The following is a 13,533-nucleotide window of genomic DNA, read 5'->3' as shown; positions in this document are numbered from 1 at the left end:
AACAATCACCATCTGGAAGTAGTCTTCCAGCCTCATAACAGCTGAGAGGTGAAAAAAAAAAATCCCTTTAGTCTGTGTAAAAGCATCAACTAAATTGCTAGGGATTAAAGAAAATCAGTCTGTGGCAGTGAGGCATTTTTCAGCTCAAGGAAAATTGGCATTACTTGATTACTTGTGGCTTCTTGCGTATTATATTCAAGGTCTTTGAACGTACAGATTTCCACAGTTATTCTTGAACCTTAATATCTGCCAGAAAACAGGCAGCAACAGAAAACCCAAACTCTTCCTTTTGAACTTGGAAGTGTTGTCTTGCTGTTGGAGCTTAGGGAGGAAAGAAAAAAACAACAACCCCCACAAAAATCTCACAGGTTTATTCAGTAAGCATCCACTTATTTTCAAAACAATTTCATGTTTGAGTCACATGAACATGCTTGGGAAAGCCTCCCTCCTCTGCTCTTTCTGTGCATTTATGACTTGTTGCTTAAGCTTCAGAAAATAGCTCAGTAGAACTGATTTTCAAATCAGAAAATTGTAGCTCAGTGAAGTATTTTGCTTATGTATGGCCAAGTTCTGAACTGTCACAAAATAACAGCTTAAGCTTTTAAACAGATCAATAGAGAAGCTGGGTTTCTTCAGTGGGTTCACTGAAAAAAAAGTGAAATTTGGAGAACTGAAAGTAAAATTTAAAGAACAAGACAAAAAAAATCTTCATAAATGTCTGGGAATTGATACATGTTCTTATCACTAAAAGTTCGTCTTCTGTTAATACCCCAAGACAAGAAAACAAATGTGTGTACTATTTCAGATCTGCTTGTACATTTTGTAGATTACACTTAACTTGCTAAAGTGGCATCGTTTCTGAGGCAGCAAGAGACCCCAAAGAAAACACTGAGCGCAGAATTCAACAGTTTATAGCAATACATGCTCTGACTTTACTCAGCATGACGTGACAAAAATGACTCCTCACTGTCCGTGCAATTCAGGTTTGAAAGACACTCCTTGCACTAGTTTTTTTTGGTATGCCTATTTAAAGGCCTGAATCAAAAATTCTACTTAGTGAAATCTGTAAAGCTGTGTGCTCTTTTTTAGGTCTCAACACTTCCATCTGCTCCTTCACATAAATACCTATTTACACTCTGTGTTTCCCTTCTTATCTTTATAATACGTTAAGTTACTCTGCTCACATTTAATATTTTACTTCACAGATATTAAGAGTATGGATATAACAATAGCAGAGGCAAATTTATACATAAACACACAACAGTTACTTCGAACATATTTTCCTAATTTACTCTTGTATGCAAAATTGCTGGTACAACTCCAGATACTTTAGTTTAATTTAACTTTATTTTTCACCGGTACATTCCACATGTTTTCAAAAAGATATTTATTTTTAAAAGATATTCAACTACATTTCCAATTCAACTATCTGCTTCAGATAAAAATTATACCTTTTTCTCTAGAAGAATCAATTTAAAAAGGATCAAGACCTGGAAAAAAAAAAAAACACAAAGGAAAAACATGGTAAATGAAGCTGTACCATTTACCAAAATTACTGTGCAAGCTTAATCCTGTTCAAAATTTCATGTTATTCACTTCCTAACTATCAAATGATCAGATATATCTGACCAGTCAATGAGTATCAGAACACTGTTTTTCTCCACCTGAGCACTCTTTAAAATGGCATCTGAGAAGCACAAACAGGAATTGTAATTTGAATCATATAAGGTTTATAAAGAAAGAACATACTGTATCATTCCAGAATTTTAAAGAGCAGTAAATCACATAAACACAGAAGAGTTACTTCACAGAATCACAGCAATTAATTGAGCCAAATACCAAGAATAGCATTCACTTTATCTAATTTTAGACATCTACAGACAAGACATCTAGATCAGAGGTGGCTGTCTAGGCTTTTTATACCCAAGGAAAAAAAAAAGGCATTTTGGGGCATGACTTGAAGACATCTAAAGAGAAACAAGAGTCTACTAAGAATGCACAAATTAACCACTAAATCCAGAATCTCATGTTTGTTTCCTTGATGCTTCTCAGTTAAAGATTTTAAATGCTATTTTTAACTTAGCTACAAACTCCATTTCAACAGTTATTAACAAAAAAGAGGGGTTCAATTACTTTCAGGATGTGTGGTGCCAGGAGATGCAAAAATTACACGGTAACAGGAAAAACGCTCCAAGTGCCTGCAATGACTTTAACAGTATTCTTCCATCACATTCATTCGACAAGGAACAGGAAATAGAAACAAGACCATAATTGAGATACCACTTTGGGACATAACTAAAGAAGTGTAACAGAAACCTAAAACTCTCCCGGAAATACAGAAGACAGACAAAACTTCTCAGTCTGGAACTTACTTTTACTGAATGTCTGTAGGTGGAAGGGGAAGAAAAATCAGGAGGCTGTAAGCAGAAATACTTAGGGAACAAACTTCTTACTTCTAGCTCAGGTATGTCTAGACACGTTTATTTTTCATTCCCTCACAAAGCATTTTACTCTCAAAATAAGTGCTCTATTTTTAAATTTTATAAATCTAGCAGAGAAAGCCTACCTTGTGTCTAAAATGAAGAACAAGATCCCGAGGAGACAGACCTGGGATACCAAAGAGACAGCAATTATTCCAGTTCCATGGCTAATAAAGATATTAACTTTACTTTTTGTCACCATTTTGTGGGGGGAGAGGATACACTCATTATGCATTCTACATGAATGTGGTTATTTAATAGCAGAACTCATACCACATTCTCTCCTTTGTGCAGGATCAGTAACAAAATGAACAGTCACAATGAGCTGCTACTGTTGGCTGCAATGCAGTGTTATAGAAACACTGAAGTAAATCCTACGTTGTATATTCAGAAAACACAGGTAAGAGTCAGAATCAAATAGAAGCTTTCCCAAATAACAAGCAGACAAAACGTCAAGTACTCCAAAACATTATCTAAAAAAATTAAGTACCGTGTCTCAAAAGCAGATGAGCAGTTACTTGTCAGACTGTCAGGTCAAGACACAACTCACAACTAACGTCCATTATGAAAGCAAAACTGCCTTTATTTGACATTTATTTAAATCCATTAATAAAGAAAAGCATAACAGAATACTGTGCAGGCACACTGACCTTTATGCTTAATCTGTTAATGCACATAAGCAAATTAGCTCAGGAAGGGAATATGTTGATTAGGGTAACATTATCTCTGCTACTTGTACAGGAAAACCACTTACCAAGATAAACTTGTGACCCTTCTAGTGAAGTCCCTCCCAAGGAACTATTCATATGATCATAAAGTTCCTGGAAAAATTAAAAAAAGAAGCCAAACAAACAAACAAAATGGAAGTTATTAGTCATTCTGGCACAAAATCCAGAATAAAAAAAATCTTATTCAAGTCTTACTCCAGAAAGAACGTCAAATATTATTAATGGAGTCAATGGAGACACAGGCTGACTGTCATGCTTGTTCTTGTATTTCAATACAAATCAGAAAGTTGAGGGTCATGTTGTTCCTGTAATTTATTGCAGGAGCTGAATAGCCGAATAACCTATGAAAACAATATCCGAGCAAACCACTAGTTCAAAACGCTGAAGTTTTTAGCCATGTACTTTAGGCCTTGCTCAAAATGGGCAGTATTTAAAAGTTACCTTTAGAATTGAAATTTGCGAGAAGTCTTTCTCCTCAAAATACGCATGGGTAATGAGCTGCAGCTTTGCCTGAAGTAACCCATACAACGGCTTGAAAGAAAAACAAACAAAAGTACGTGAAAAAAAATGTAGTCCACTTGTTTAGAACTTAAGTTTTCTCCAATTCACATCCTACAATACAGTCAACTACTACACACAGTTCATCGGGGGGGGAGCATGGAAGGATCCAACTCCTTAGTTGCAACATCTTTCTCCTGTGCTCGTTTTAAATAACTATTTTATTTCCATTTGCACATACTATACCATCACTGAGCGTATTTCTGGAAAAGTACTTTCCTGCTTTATATATTGCTTATGCAGCTGTAATAGTAGCTTTTTCTTCACCTCTAATTGCAGAAAGAACTTTTATGCTCTGCCTGGAGAGTGGTAGCTTTTGCTAAGTAGAAGTACAAGGTGGGCCCTCAAAACAAAAGTATATCTGTGACTATCTTTCACAGTTGTCAACAGCCACCCCCTTCAGTTATAACAATGATCTAACCCTGAAATCATATATATAAATATACATATTAAAGGAAGAATTAGTAGCACTTAATCAGCAGAAGTGCAAACAGATATCCCAGTCCCTGACAACAGGCAGCCACTTTTATAATTTCTCTTACAAGGGGGTACCAATTCAAGGCAGCTCATTCAAATGCCAAAGCCTTCTGATTAAATTTTACTTCACCATTTTGTTATCCTCTGCAATGATTTAAAAAATCATATGTTTAGAGCTGGAAGTTCCAAACAAGAATATGGGAACCAAACGATTTTACTATGGTATTTAGAAGTGTTTTGAGAGTTAATCAAACATTCTTACCAGCTGACTGAGAACACAGACACTTTTCTGCACTGTTTCTCGTGTGATGTCTGCTTGCCGTACTTTTAATGCCTAAGAAATAGAAGTATTAGAGTATTATTACCCCCCACGCAACTTCAAGAAGAACTCTTTCACCGGTCTAGTTGACATATAGCCCCTTTTTTAAACAAAATCCTAAAACTGACTGCCTTCAGCAGTGGAATATCCGAATGACGTAACAGTGTCTTTACCTTTTACAAACGGTCAAAGCACTGACTTGTCAGAGTTGTGATCTCATCCCACTGTGCACAGCACAGATGCCAACACAGCTGTGATGATAGGCAGAGGACTGCTTAAAAGACACTAAATAAACAGCCCTAGAATAGCCCAGCAGTAGCCCTGGAAAAGGCAATGGCATTTTTAACTCAGGGTAATGTAACAGAACAGAAGCAGCCACAGTACACCACTTAACTCTTCTCTAATATTATCAGTGAAAATGGATCAGGCTGAAAAGTCTGTCAGTCAGGCCTGGAAGCAGTTTGCTCTACACTCAATACTTTTCTTTGAGCCATCCGTAAAATAAAAGAGGTAGAACAAACTCCATTCTCAGCCAGACCAAATGGTCCTAGTACTCAACAGCACAACTATAAAGGGTGAGGGCAGAAATACAGCCAAGTGATTCACTCAACCGCACAAAACAGCAAGTGTGCGGACTGCAGCCCACACATCAGAAAGCCAGATGGAAAGAGCGCTGGAGCTGTTATATGAAACACACATTGTTTTATATTCTACTTGTTCCAAGGGGTTCAATTTAAACATCTAATTTATCTAAATCAGTTAGCAAACAGTATAAACTGGAATCAAGAACACAAAAAAGCCAAGTTTAAAATAATTGTATAGTTAAATAGAGCAAGACTTCAACCACAGAATACAGTGAGGACTGGCTGTAAAGACAGTGAGTGAACTCAAATCAACGTGGATTATGGTCAAAAGAAACAGAACTAAAACCTGCACATGGAAAACGTCTCCTATAGCATAAAGAGAAACTTCAAATGTAATCAAGGTGCACTTGAGACAGAGTACAAAATTTGCATCTTCTGAATGCAAGACTCATTCAGAGCTCAAAGCCACATGACATTCCAGGTTCTTGGCATTTCACTGGAAAAGGAGTGCTTTTGTTGTTTTAAAGAAATCTGTAGTAACACAATTGTAATTACATAGGTAATATTACTGCTGCTGCTTTTGAAAATGTGGGTACACTTCAGTAGTTCAAACACATCTTTCTTCAAAGTGTGATCAGATATACACTATAGCTCTCTTACCAGTTTTTCCAGCTTCCTGCTAAAAGTTCAGTATCAGTAAGCAGTTACAGATCTGCATATCTGCAGTGAAATTATTCAGATTGGAAAGTTACCTTTGCTTCAATCTGCCTATAGCAAGAGACACCATATACTGTAGTTCGATCCCCACATCTTGGTGGTAAATGGAAAAACACAGTATCTATGGAAAAAAAAAAAAAGTTTCGTAAGTCACTGTGAAGTGCTCATTATCTTTGTTCTCAGCATCACTTATTTATAAAAGGGTTATTGCTGAATATACTGGTACATGCATTTTCTGAGATTTCAAAAAAAAGGAAAAAAGTCATCTATAAAGCTATGCCTACACCCAAATTAGAGTTTCTAAATAGCACAATTCTTCATGTAAGAAGCTCCAGCTGTGCTAATATGGATATTCTGACAACAGCCTCACCTTTAGCCTAAGCTTCTTTATCAGCCCACAGACAGATGTTCAGAAGCAGATATTAACAGCACAGATGCACCACTGAAACCAACAGGTATGCTGCTTTTCCAATTCGGTATGTAAGAGCAAAGGCAGGGCACTGTAAGACAGGACCCACAGAACTGGTGGGACTGGGTGGCACAGCAGGCATGTGATGACATCAGGAAGCTGATTTTTTTTTCTTTCTATCTTCATTGCAATTAAGGAAGACATATACAGCTGAAAGGTTAGAGCTGCTGACACCCCTAACCCTGCCAAGGTAGATATTCATGTACAGCACCACCATAGTAGCAAAAATGATTTGTGAACTCTAGCCTCACATAAATTTGTTTCCCCTGGGCAAGTGTGACATAAACAAAAAAAAAATCCCTGTAAAATATGGCACAAGTGAGCGTTACAGCTTGAGATATATATACATACACACTTGCTTCTAGTGACAAAAAATGTCGCTACGTCATAATTAAAAATACACATTATGATTGTTTGCCTTTCAAAATGTAGAATTAAATCTTTTTTGAAGGAAAATAAAAACATTTTACCCAGTCTGTAGTAAATGCAGAATAAACGATCACACGTGCATTGGAAAGAAGGGTTATATATGAAAAAATACTCCCTTGAATAAGTATAATTGCATTATGGAGCTCACATGGAGTCTTACTAAAACTTTAATACATTTCTTGCAGCACGCCATGCTCATTGCAAAAATATAACTGCCAGTGGGAGTTAATTGAAAACTCAGAAGGAAAGAGAGTTATTAACAATTATGTTTACTGCAATTTTACCTGAATCATATTTGCCAATTTCAAGTTCATGTGTATCCTTGCCTACAAAACACCAGGCTTTACAACGATTTTGTTGTCACCTCTGTTTTTCTTCCCCTTACCAAAACCCACACATTGATAAAGTTTTAGTGCAACAATGAAACTGGCCCAAGTTGAGCATTAACTTGGACAGTGCTGTGCAAAGAGGGAACAGGTAAGTGAGGCTACATACAATTTTCCTGGTTTTGAACATAGCCTACTGCTCATTACATACTTAGCAATGCAGAAGAAGAAGAAAAATCATGACTCAGAGCAGAGTCAGAGATACTCCTGTTGCTGCTGGGAAGGAGATTCTTTTGACATGAGGCCTCCTTTTCCAAAGGCCTCTGGAAGCTGGAGGATTAGAAAGCTAACTACATCAAGTTAAAAAAAAAAAAAAACAATATTAAAAGTAACATTAAAGGGTCTGTTATTTTGCTGTTTTAAGTGACTTCCTTGTTTGCTGTTGTGGAGAAAGAATATGGAAACAACAAGCAAATAAGTGTCAAAGCGATGAACTAACTGCTGTCAAATAAACAAATAAATACAATAATAAACAAATAATGCAATAAAACAGAAAAAAAAAAAAAGGAAAAAAAAACACCTGCAGTGACCTTGCTGGTAACTACATGGTGAAAGAGATGTTTTATCTTTCTATTCTGCTGACAAATCCACTGAAGGTTCTGCCTTTTATATTTGCTAGTTTTCAAAATATGCCTTGCTACAGACAATGAACGGCTTGTAGGTCCTTCTAAGAATCACTGAATGTTAGCAGAAATAAAAAAAAATAAATAATGAGCAGATACATTAGAAAGCTGAATTTTAGAATTTCAATCTTCCCTTAGCTCAAAACTGGATTAGATTTTACTCGAGGCCTAATTCCTGACTCAGGTGGCTTCTTTACGGAAAGCTGGTAGCCTTGTTTTGTGTTAGGACTACACACAACTGACACGTAACCTTTAAACTGAATTTTTGACGTCTGATTTATTGACGTAGAAGATAAAATTTTATGTTTCTTCAGAATTTAAAGAGAAAAATCGATCATATTTATCAATCATTTTGCACCGTAAACAAGTAGTGCAAGAAATCTAATAGCAAAAAGAATAGTTGATGAACTGTCCAGATATTTGCATTTTTATTTGCCTGCAGTAGAAGCAGGTAGGAGGCTTTTGCACATGCAACTTCCTCTCAAATTTCTTACCTTCCTGGTAGTTGTGAGCGCCATCTGGCAAGGCAAGAAATGGCAAGTATTTCCACTCCTCTGGTAAGCCGTGGCTGTCATGCCCTTCTCCAGGCATTAGAGGAGGGTAGGAGAATTCAACCTAAACAAACAAACCGAACAAAATAGGAAGCAAAGAGAGAACAGATTACTGTTACCAAACAAGCAAGCCTCTGTAGTTCAGCCTGGCATTTTTTCTCTTTAGCAATGGCATGAAACAGCTTTTCTTCCTACTAGCATTCCTCCTCTTCCTTCCAAGCACCCTTGGACTGACTCATGTGCAGTCTAACTGACAGGCCTGGGGCAGATTTGGCTCCCACAGCTCTCTATCCAGCCCAGTGCCTTTTCCTCAGGAGAAATACAGAGCAGATGTTCAAGCAGAAGATGTCACCCCAGCAGCTGCCTACCTTCTCCCCTCTGCACACAGCCAGCAGCGCAAGGCTGCACCTGCGGTACCAGCAGAGGTCATTGCTGGGGTGCACACGTTCTCAGATCAGATCTGGCTTCTCGCCGCCCCAAGTGCTCATGGCTAGGCAATGCTCTAGCACATGCAAGCCTGTGTTTTACACTAGTGGATACTGAATTAACCTCAGAAGCTATACCGACAGCAAAAGACTGCTTTTAAATATTTTTACGCCCTTGACTGTAATCATGCAGCAAGTTCTATGCATTTACTACAAGCACATCTTTTTTCTTTCCAAGAAATCCTGCCTCTCAATTTCACCTTTCAGTTGTCTACCTTTTACCTTGTTTTCTCAGAAATTCTCTGTTACTTGCACCATAATATTTATCTGCCACAGATCCTGAAAACCAGCATCTTCACTATCATCCTTTCATTTTCTTTCCCTCTAGGTAAACTTCTGGGTTTCCAGACACTTTCAACAAGTCTCTTTTTCCAGACATACATTTCTTAAATCACTGAACACAAGTTGAGGCACAAATTTATCAGAAGAAACTGCAGCAGGATACAACTCCTCTTGGAAGACATTTGGCTAAAAACTAGTTGGCTCTAGAATGCATAAGTAGAAATTTTTAACTAATAGGAAATAAAAAGCATGCCAAGACAAACACACAAAATCTTAACATTGGATGATGATATTATTATTATTATTTATTTATTTATTATGATTTATGAATAGCGTATAGGATGCGGGTACTGAAGAAATGGGAAACAAATCAAGAAAAGTGAAATTTTTCACCTTACCACACGGTGTCACTCTTTCTACAATCGTTGCCAACTGGCTCCCGTGTCCTTTTGACAGCATGAAATTAGCTGAAAAACTACTTTCTCCCGTTTGATCTAGCTCGCAGCATGCTGTCATCACCTCAGGTGCTATCAGGTACTCCCAGCAGCGGGGATTTCTGCAGGCTCTGACAGCTCCAAACTGAACAGGCATTAATGAGACCAGCGATAACCTTGGTTTACATCAGTCTGCTTCTTCTGCGTTTTAATGGAGTGATTTCTATATTAACGTGGGTATAGGTGAGAGGGGATCACAAGACTCAGACAAAGTGTATTTAAGATCGCTTAAGCACCTTTAAATTGTCTATTTTATATAGAGATGTTATGATAGATCTTGTTTCTATGATGTACTGCTCCTCTCCCTCCCCAAAAGGACCCACATAGGGAGTACCCCCTTCGTAAGGAGGGATCCCATCTGTGTAGTTTAGCAGCTTGCAGAAGCACTGCTTCTTGCCACAGAGGCTGAGAGGGTGCAAGAAGCAGAGGCAGATGGCTGTAAGAAGAAAAATGACAATCCGACAACAAAGACGGTACCCTGGAGAACTTCTTCCTACCAGCTTCAGAGTTCCCAGTGGGTTCATTTCAAAGCTGTTAAGTCAAACTTTTTCGCTAGTAGTCACTGCAGGTGGGATTCATGTCATCTAACTACATATCAAACAGCAAGAACTCCAAGCCAGCTTTCCTAAGCGCTCCACACAAAGAAAACAGACACCTGCTGAGGGTGATTCATCTGATCTGTTTCTTTCCATCAGCTCCAAAGAGAGATGGCTCAGACTTAGAGGTCTAACTTGCAGATGACCGAATTAATGCAGATGAAAATCACCCTAACTCTTCCTTATCACCTAGACATCCTGCTTGACTTCTATGGCTCAATTTACAGAACGGCATCAGCTCAGGTTAGGATTTTTTATTTTATTTTGCATTAAAATCACACAAATCAGTTCTACCACTTCTGAATTTTTGAACTGAAACCTCACTAAAATGCTTTCTCAGCCTGTGCGTGTAAACTGCTTGATACAGAATTTGTAGCTACAGTGACTACACAAAACCCAGAACAGTTATTTTTCATCACTTCTTCCACTTTAAACCCAAGAACAACCATGGTGGGGGTGGGACAGGACCACAGAAGGGACCTTTCTCACAGTTCTTTCCTCCCTTCACGGAATGAAGACAGATGAGCTCATTTTTCATTTAATTAAAACAGCAAAGCTCTAGCTAAATCTACCTACAGGTATATGCATAAACAAGCACTCAATTTCCCTGGTTGGCATCAATACATAGATGCATTACAAGATTTGCCTGCAAATAAGAGAAAAAGTCTTTGTAATAAAGCTCCGTATTCAATAGGCACAAATACATACGCGAGTTTTTTGAGTTGATGGCCTGAGAAGATTTTACAGGCTTTTATCCCCTCAAGTGAATTGAAAGTCTCCTCAAAGTTAAATTTGTATAAAAATTTGAACTCCTCAGAGACTTCAGAAGAAGCAATATAAAACATGAACCCAAATCTCTACTCATTTCTTCACTCTTCCAAGTGTCAGGGGTCTTCATTACAGCTGGAAATATTGATTATGCCTGCCAGGGGGTTTTGATGGCAATGCTTTCCGCCTGCTCCAATTGTCATCTTCTGTATGCAGACTGCCAACGATGGATTTCAGAACAAAAATCAATACATTATACTGTGTCATGATTGAGTGGAGAAATAAATAACTGCACTAAGCAAAGTATTTCAGCTTCTGTGGATTACCAAGCTAAAATAAAATACAAGAAAAACCTAACCTGAAGGACAATCAAGTTTCTGGAAGTGACATTTGTATCTTTCTATAATTCTGCTACCTTAATTAACCTTTTCTATGTAGTTTGTATTGTATCTAACAGTTTGGATGCAAATAGATAATCTTTTCTTGTTTGGGGAACACAGAAGAAAAAAAAAAAGACTAGGCAATCTGTTTTGGTTCCCCCTCTTTAAATTCACTACATATTCACTATCTTGCATTATTCATGGAAATAATAGATAAGCGCAGGGAAGGCAAATTGTATTTCTGTTCTTATGTTTAGAAACTAAGATGAGTTTTTCTTTGAACAAATGCACTGATATCGTCTTGTACTAGATTATGAGTACACAGTCAGAAGAGAGGCTAAAATTTGAGTGTGATAAAAGAGGAATTTCCAAAACATAACCACACGTCCACCTGTTACACTCAGACATTAGCGAGGTAGCCTCCGCTGGTTTTCAGTGAACTTTATATTCAAGTCAGGTTGTTTTCCCTCCCTGCAAAGAGTGTTAAGTGTTAGCAATAACAGCATGAGTTATATCTTCAGTGAACATTAACCAGCAATAACTCAAAGCGCTGGTAAGTCACCACAAACTGCAGACTTCCCATGCTCTCCAGTCAGACTGCTGTTCCATGTTTGGGCCGCTCCATTTACAAGGTAACCCTTCCTACTCACTGCCACAATACGCGTTCCCCTCTTCAAAGGAGACATTTTGAAAGATCTCTCTTGGGGCTACAAATGAGAAAATCCTGATCCCTAATAAGTTTTCACGTTGTATGAGTCAGCAACGTGCTCTTGTGGCCAAGAAGGCCAAGGGTATCCTGGGACTGGAGCAGCTGTTGTACAAGGACAGGCTGAGAGAGCTGGGCCTGTTCAGCCTGGAAAAGAGAAGGCTGAGGGGAGACCTCATCAATGTGTACAAGTATCTGAGGGAAGAGTGAAGAGGGATGGAGCCGGTCTCTTTTCAGTAGTGCCCAGCGACAGGACGAGAGGCAAAAGGCACAAACCGAAGAACAGGTGGTTCTGGCTCAATACGAGGGAGCACGTCTTTACTGTGAGGGTGACAGAGCACTGGCACAGGTTGCCCAGAGAGGTTGTGGAGTCTCGTTCCATGGAAATACTCAAAACCCGCCTGGATGCCATCCTGCACAATGTTCTGTAGGTGATCCTGCTCAGCAGGGGCATTGGACCAGATAATCTTCAGAGGTCCCTTCCAACCTCGGCCATTCTGTGGTTCTGCCAAGTTTTTCCATTACTTCAAGAGGGAGAAGATTTAAGTTCGTATCTCCACAAAAATCTGAAATATTTTAAACGGTAGTGCGAAATGAAAAAATGCAACGAAAACTAAACGAAAAAATGCTTTTGCTGAGTTGCAGAACTTAAATTTACAGTGAGTGAACCTACTCCTTTCTAGGAAAAAAATTGCTTTGATGATCTCTCCATTGCTTGTACTGCGTCAACAGGTAGAACAATTGTTTCATACGAAGAGAAGGAGACTGGCAAAAAGACTAATTACAGTCATAAATAATTTCAATTCATGTCTAGGACTGCAGCTCTTCAGATCTCACTTAAGCAGAAAAAGAGCAAGAAAAGTAAAAGGATGTTGAATATTGAGGATACTGCTAACCAGGAGTGACAAAAACAAACAAAACCAACCACACACAACAAAACAACAAATTAAAATGACACATAAGAATTGATCCCTCGTTTCAAATAAGCCAGTATTTGAAAGCTGGTATTTTTGAAGGAAGTTTTTCTGATATCTTAGTCCTAGCACAGACAGAAACAGAGAAAAACAGTACACCAATGATTTTATCTGAGGCACCATAACAACTGCACCATTCAGCCAAATGAAACTCTAAGCACATAGTTTGTCTTGCAGCATTGAGAACAACTTAAATCACAATTTAGCCAGATTTAAATGACATATTTTCCTCGTATGTATGACAGAACCAACAGATCAGGATCTACAGGTCAATTAGACAACCTGTAAAACAATACCACCTATGCTGTAATATTAAAATAGAGATATAATGACCTCTAACAACATTTTCATGTATTTATGTATACACACATATTAAAAGAGTATTTTACACACACACATGAAAAAAGCGAAGGGCAATCAATGTATCAGAAAGAGATAGGGCACTGTATTTTCTATCCTTCCAGTTCCTAAAACTTCTTCATGTTCCCCCATCACAAAGCTATAGAGCAACACAAGCTCCAAGTACA

The 13,533-nt window shown here is 38.1% G+C and overlaps 1 protein-coding gene across 2 annotated transcripts in view; it reads right to left on the bottom strand.

The window, feature by feature from the left end:
* AVL9 (AVL9 cell migration associated) overlaps positions 1-13,533 on the bottom strand; it is a 43,412-nt gene that overhangs the window by 17,535 nt on the left and 12,344 nt on the right. For both annotated transcript variants that reach the window (XR_014618259.1, XM_084283208.1), the window contains exons 2-8: positions 8,265-8,385; positions 5,899-5,984; positions 4,506-4,577; positions 3,650-3,739; positions 3,235-3,301; positions 2,567-2,607; positions 1,452-1,490 (exon numbers count right to left, since the gene is read on the bottom strand). Coding sequence is in view for 1 of the 2 variants with exons in the window: in XM_084283208.1 (XP_084139334.1) it covers positions 1,452-1,490; positions 2,567-2,607; positions 3,235-3,301; positions 3,650-3,739; positions 4,506-4,577; positions 5,899-5,984; positions 8,265-8,385 (516 nt within the window). In the remaining variant the exon portion in view is untranslated. The remainder of the gene's footprint in view (positions 1-1,451; positions 1,491-2,566; positions 2,608-3,234; positions 3,302-3,649; positions 3,740-4,505; positions 4,578-5,898; positions 5,985-8,264; positions 8,386-13,533) is intronic.

This window comes from Netta rufina (genome assembly GCF_964035555.1).
Source record: "Netta rufina genome assembly, chromosome: 2".
NCBI lineage: Eukaryota > Metazoa > Chordata > Aves > Anseriformes > Anatidae > Netta > Netta rufina.
Note: the sequence above shows the minus strand (reverse complement) of the source record. Positions and strands in the feature narration are given on the sequence as shown.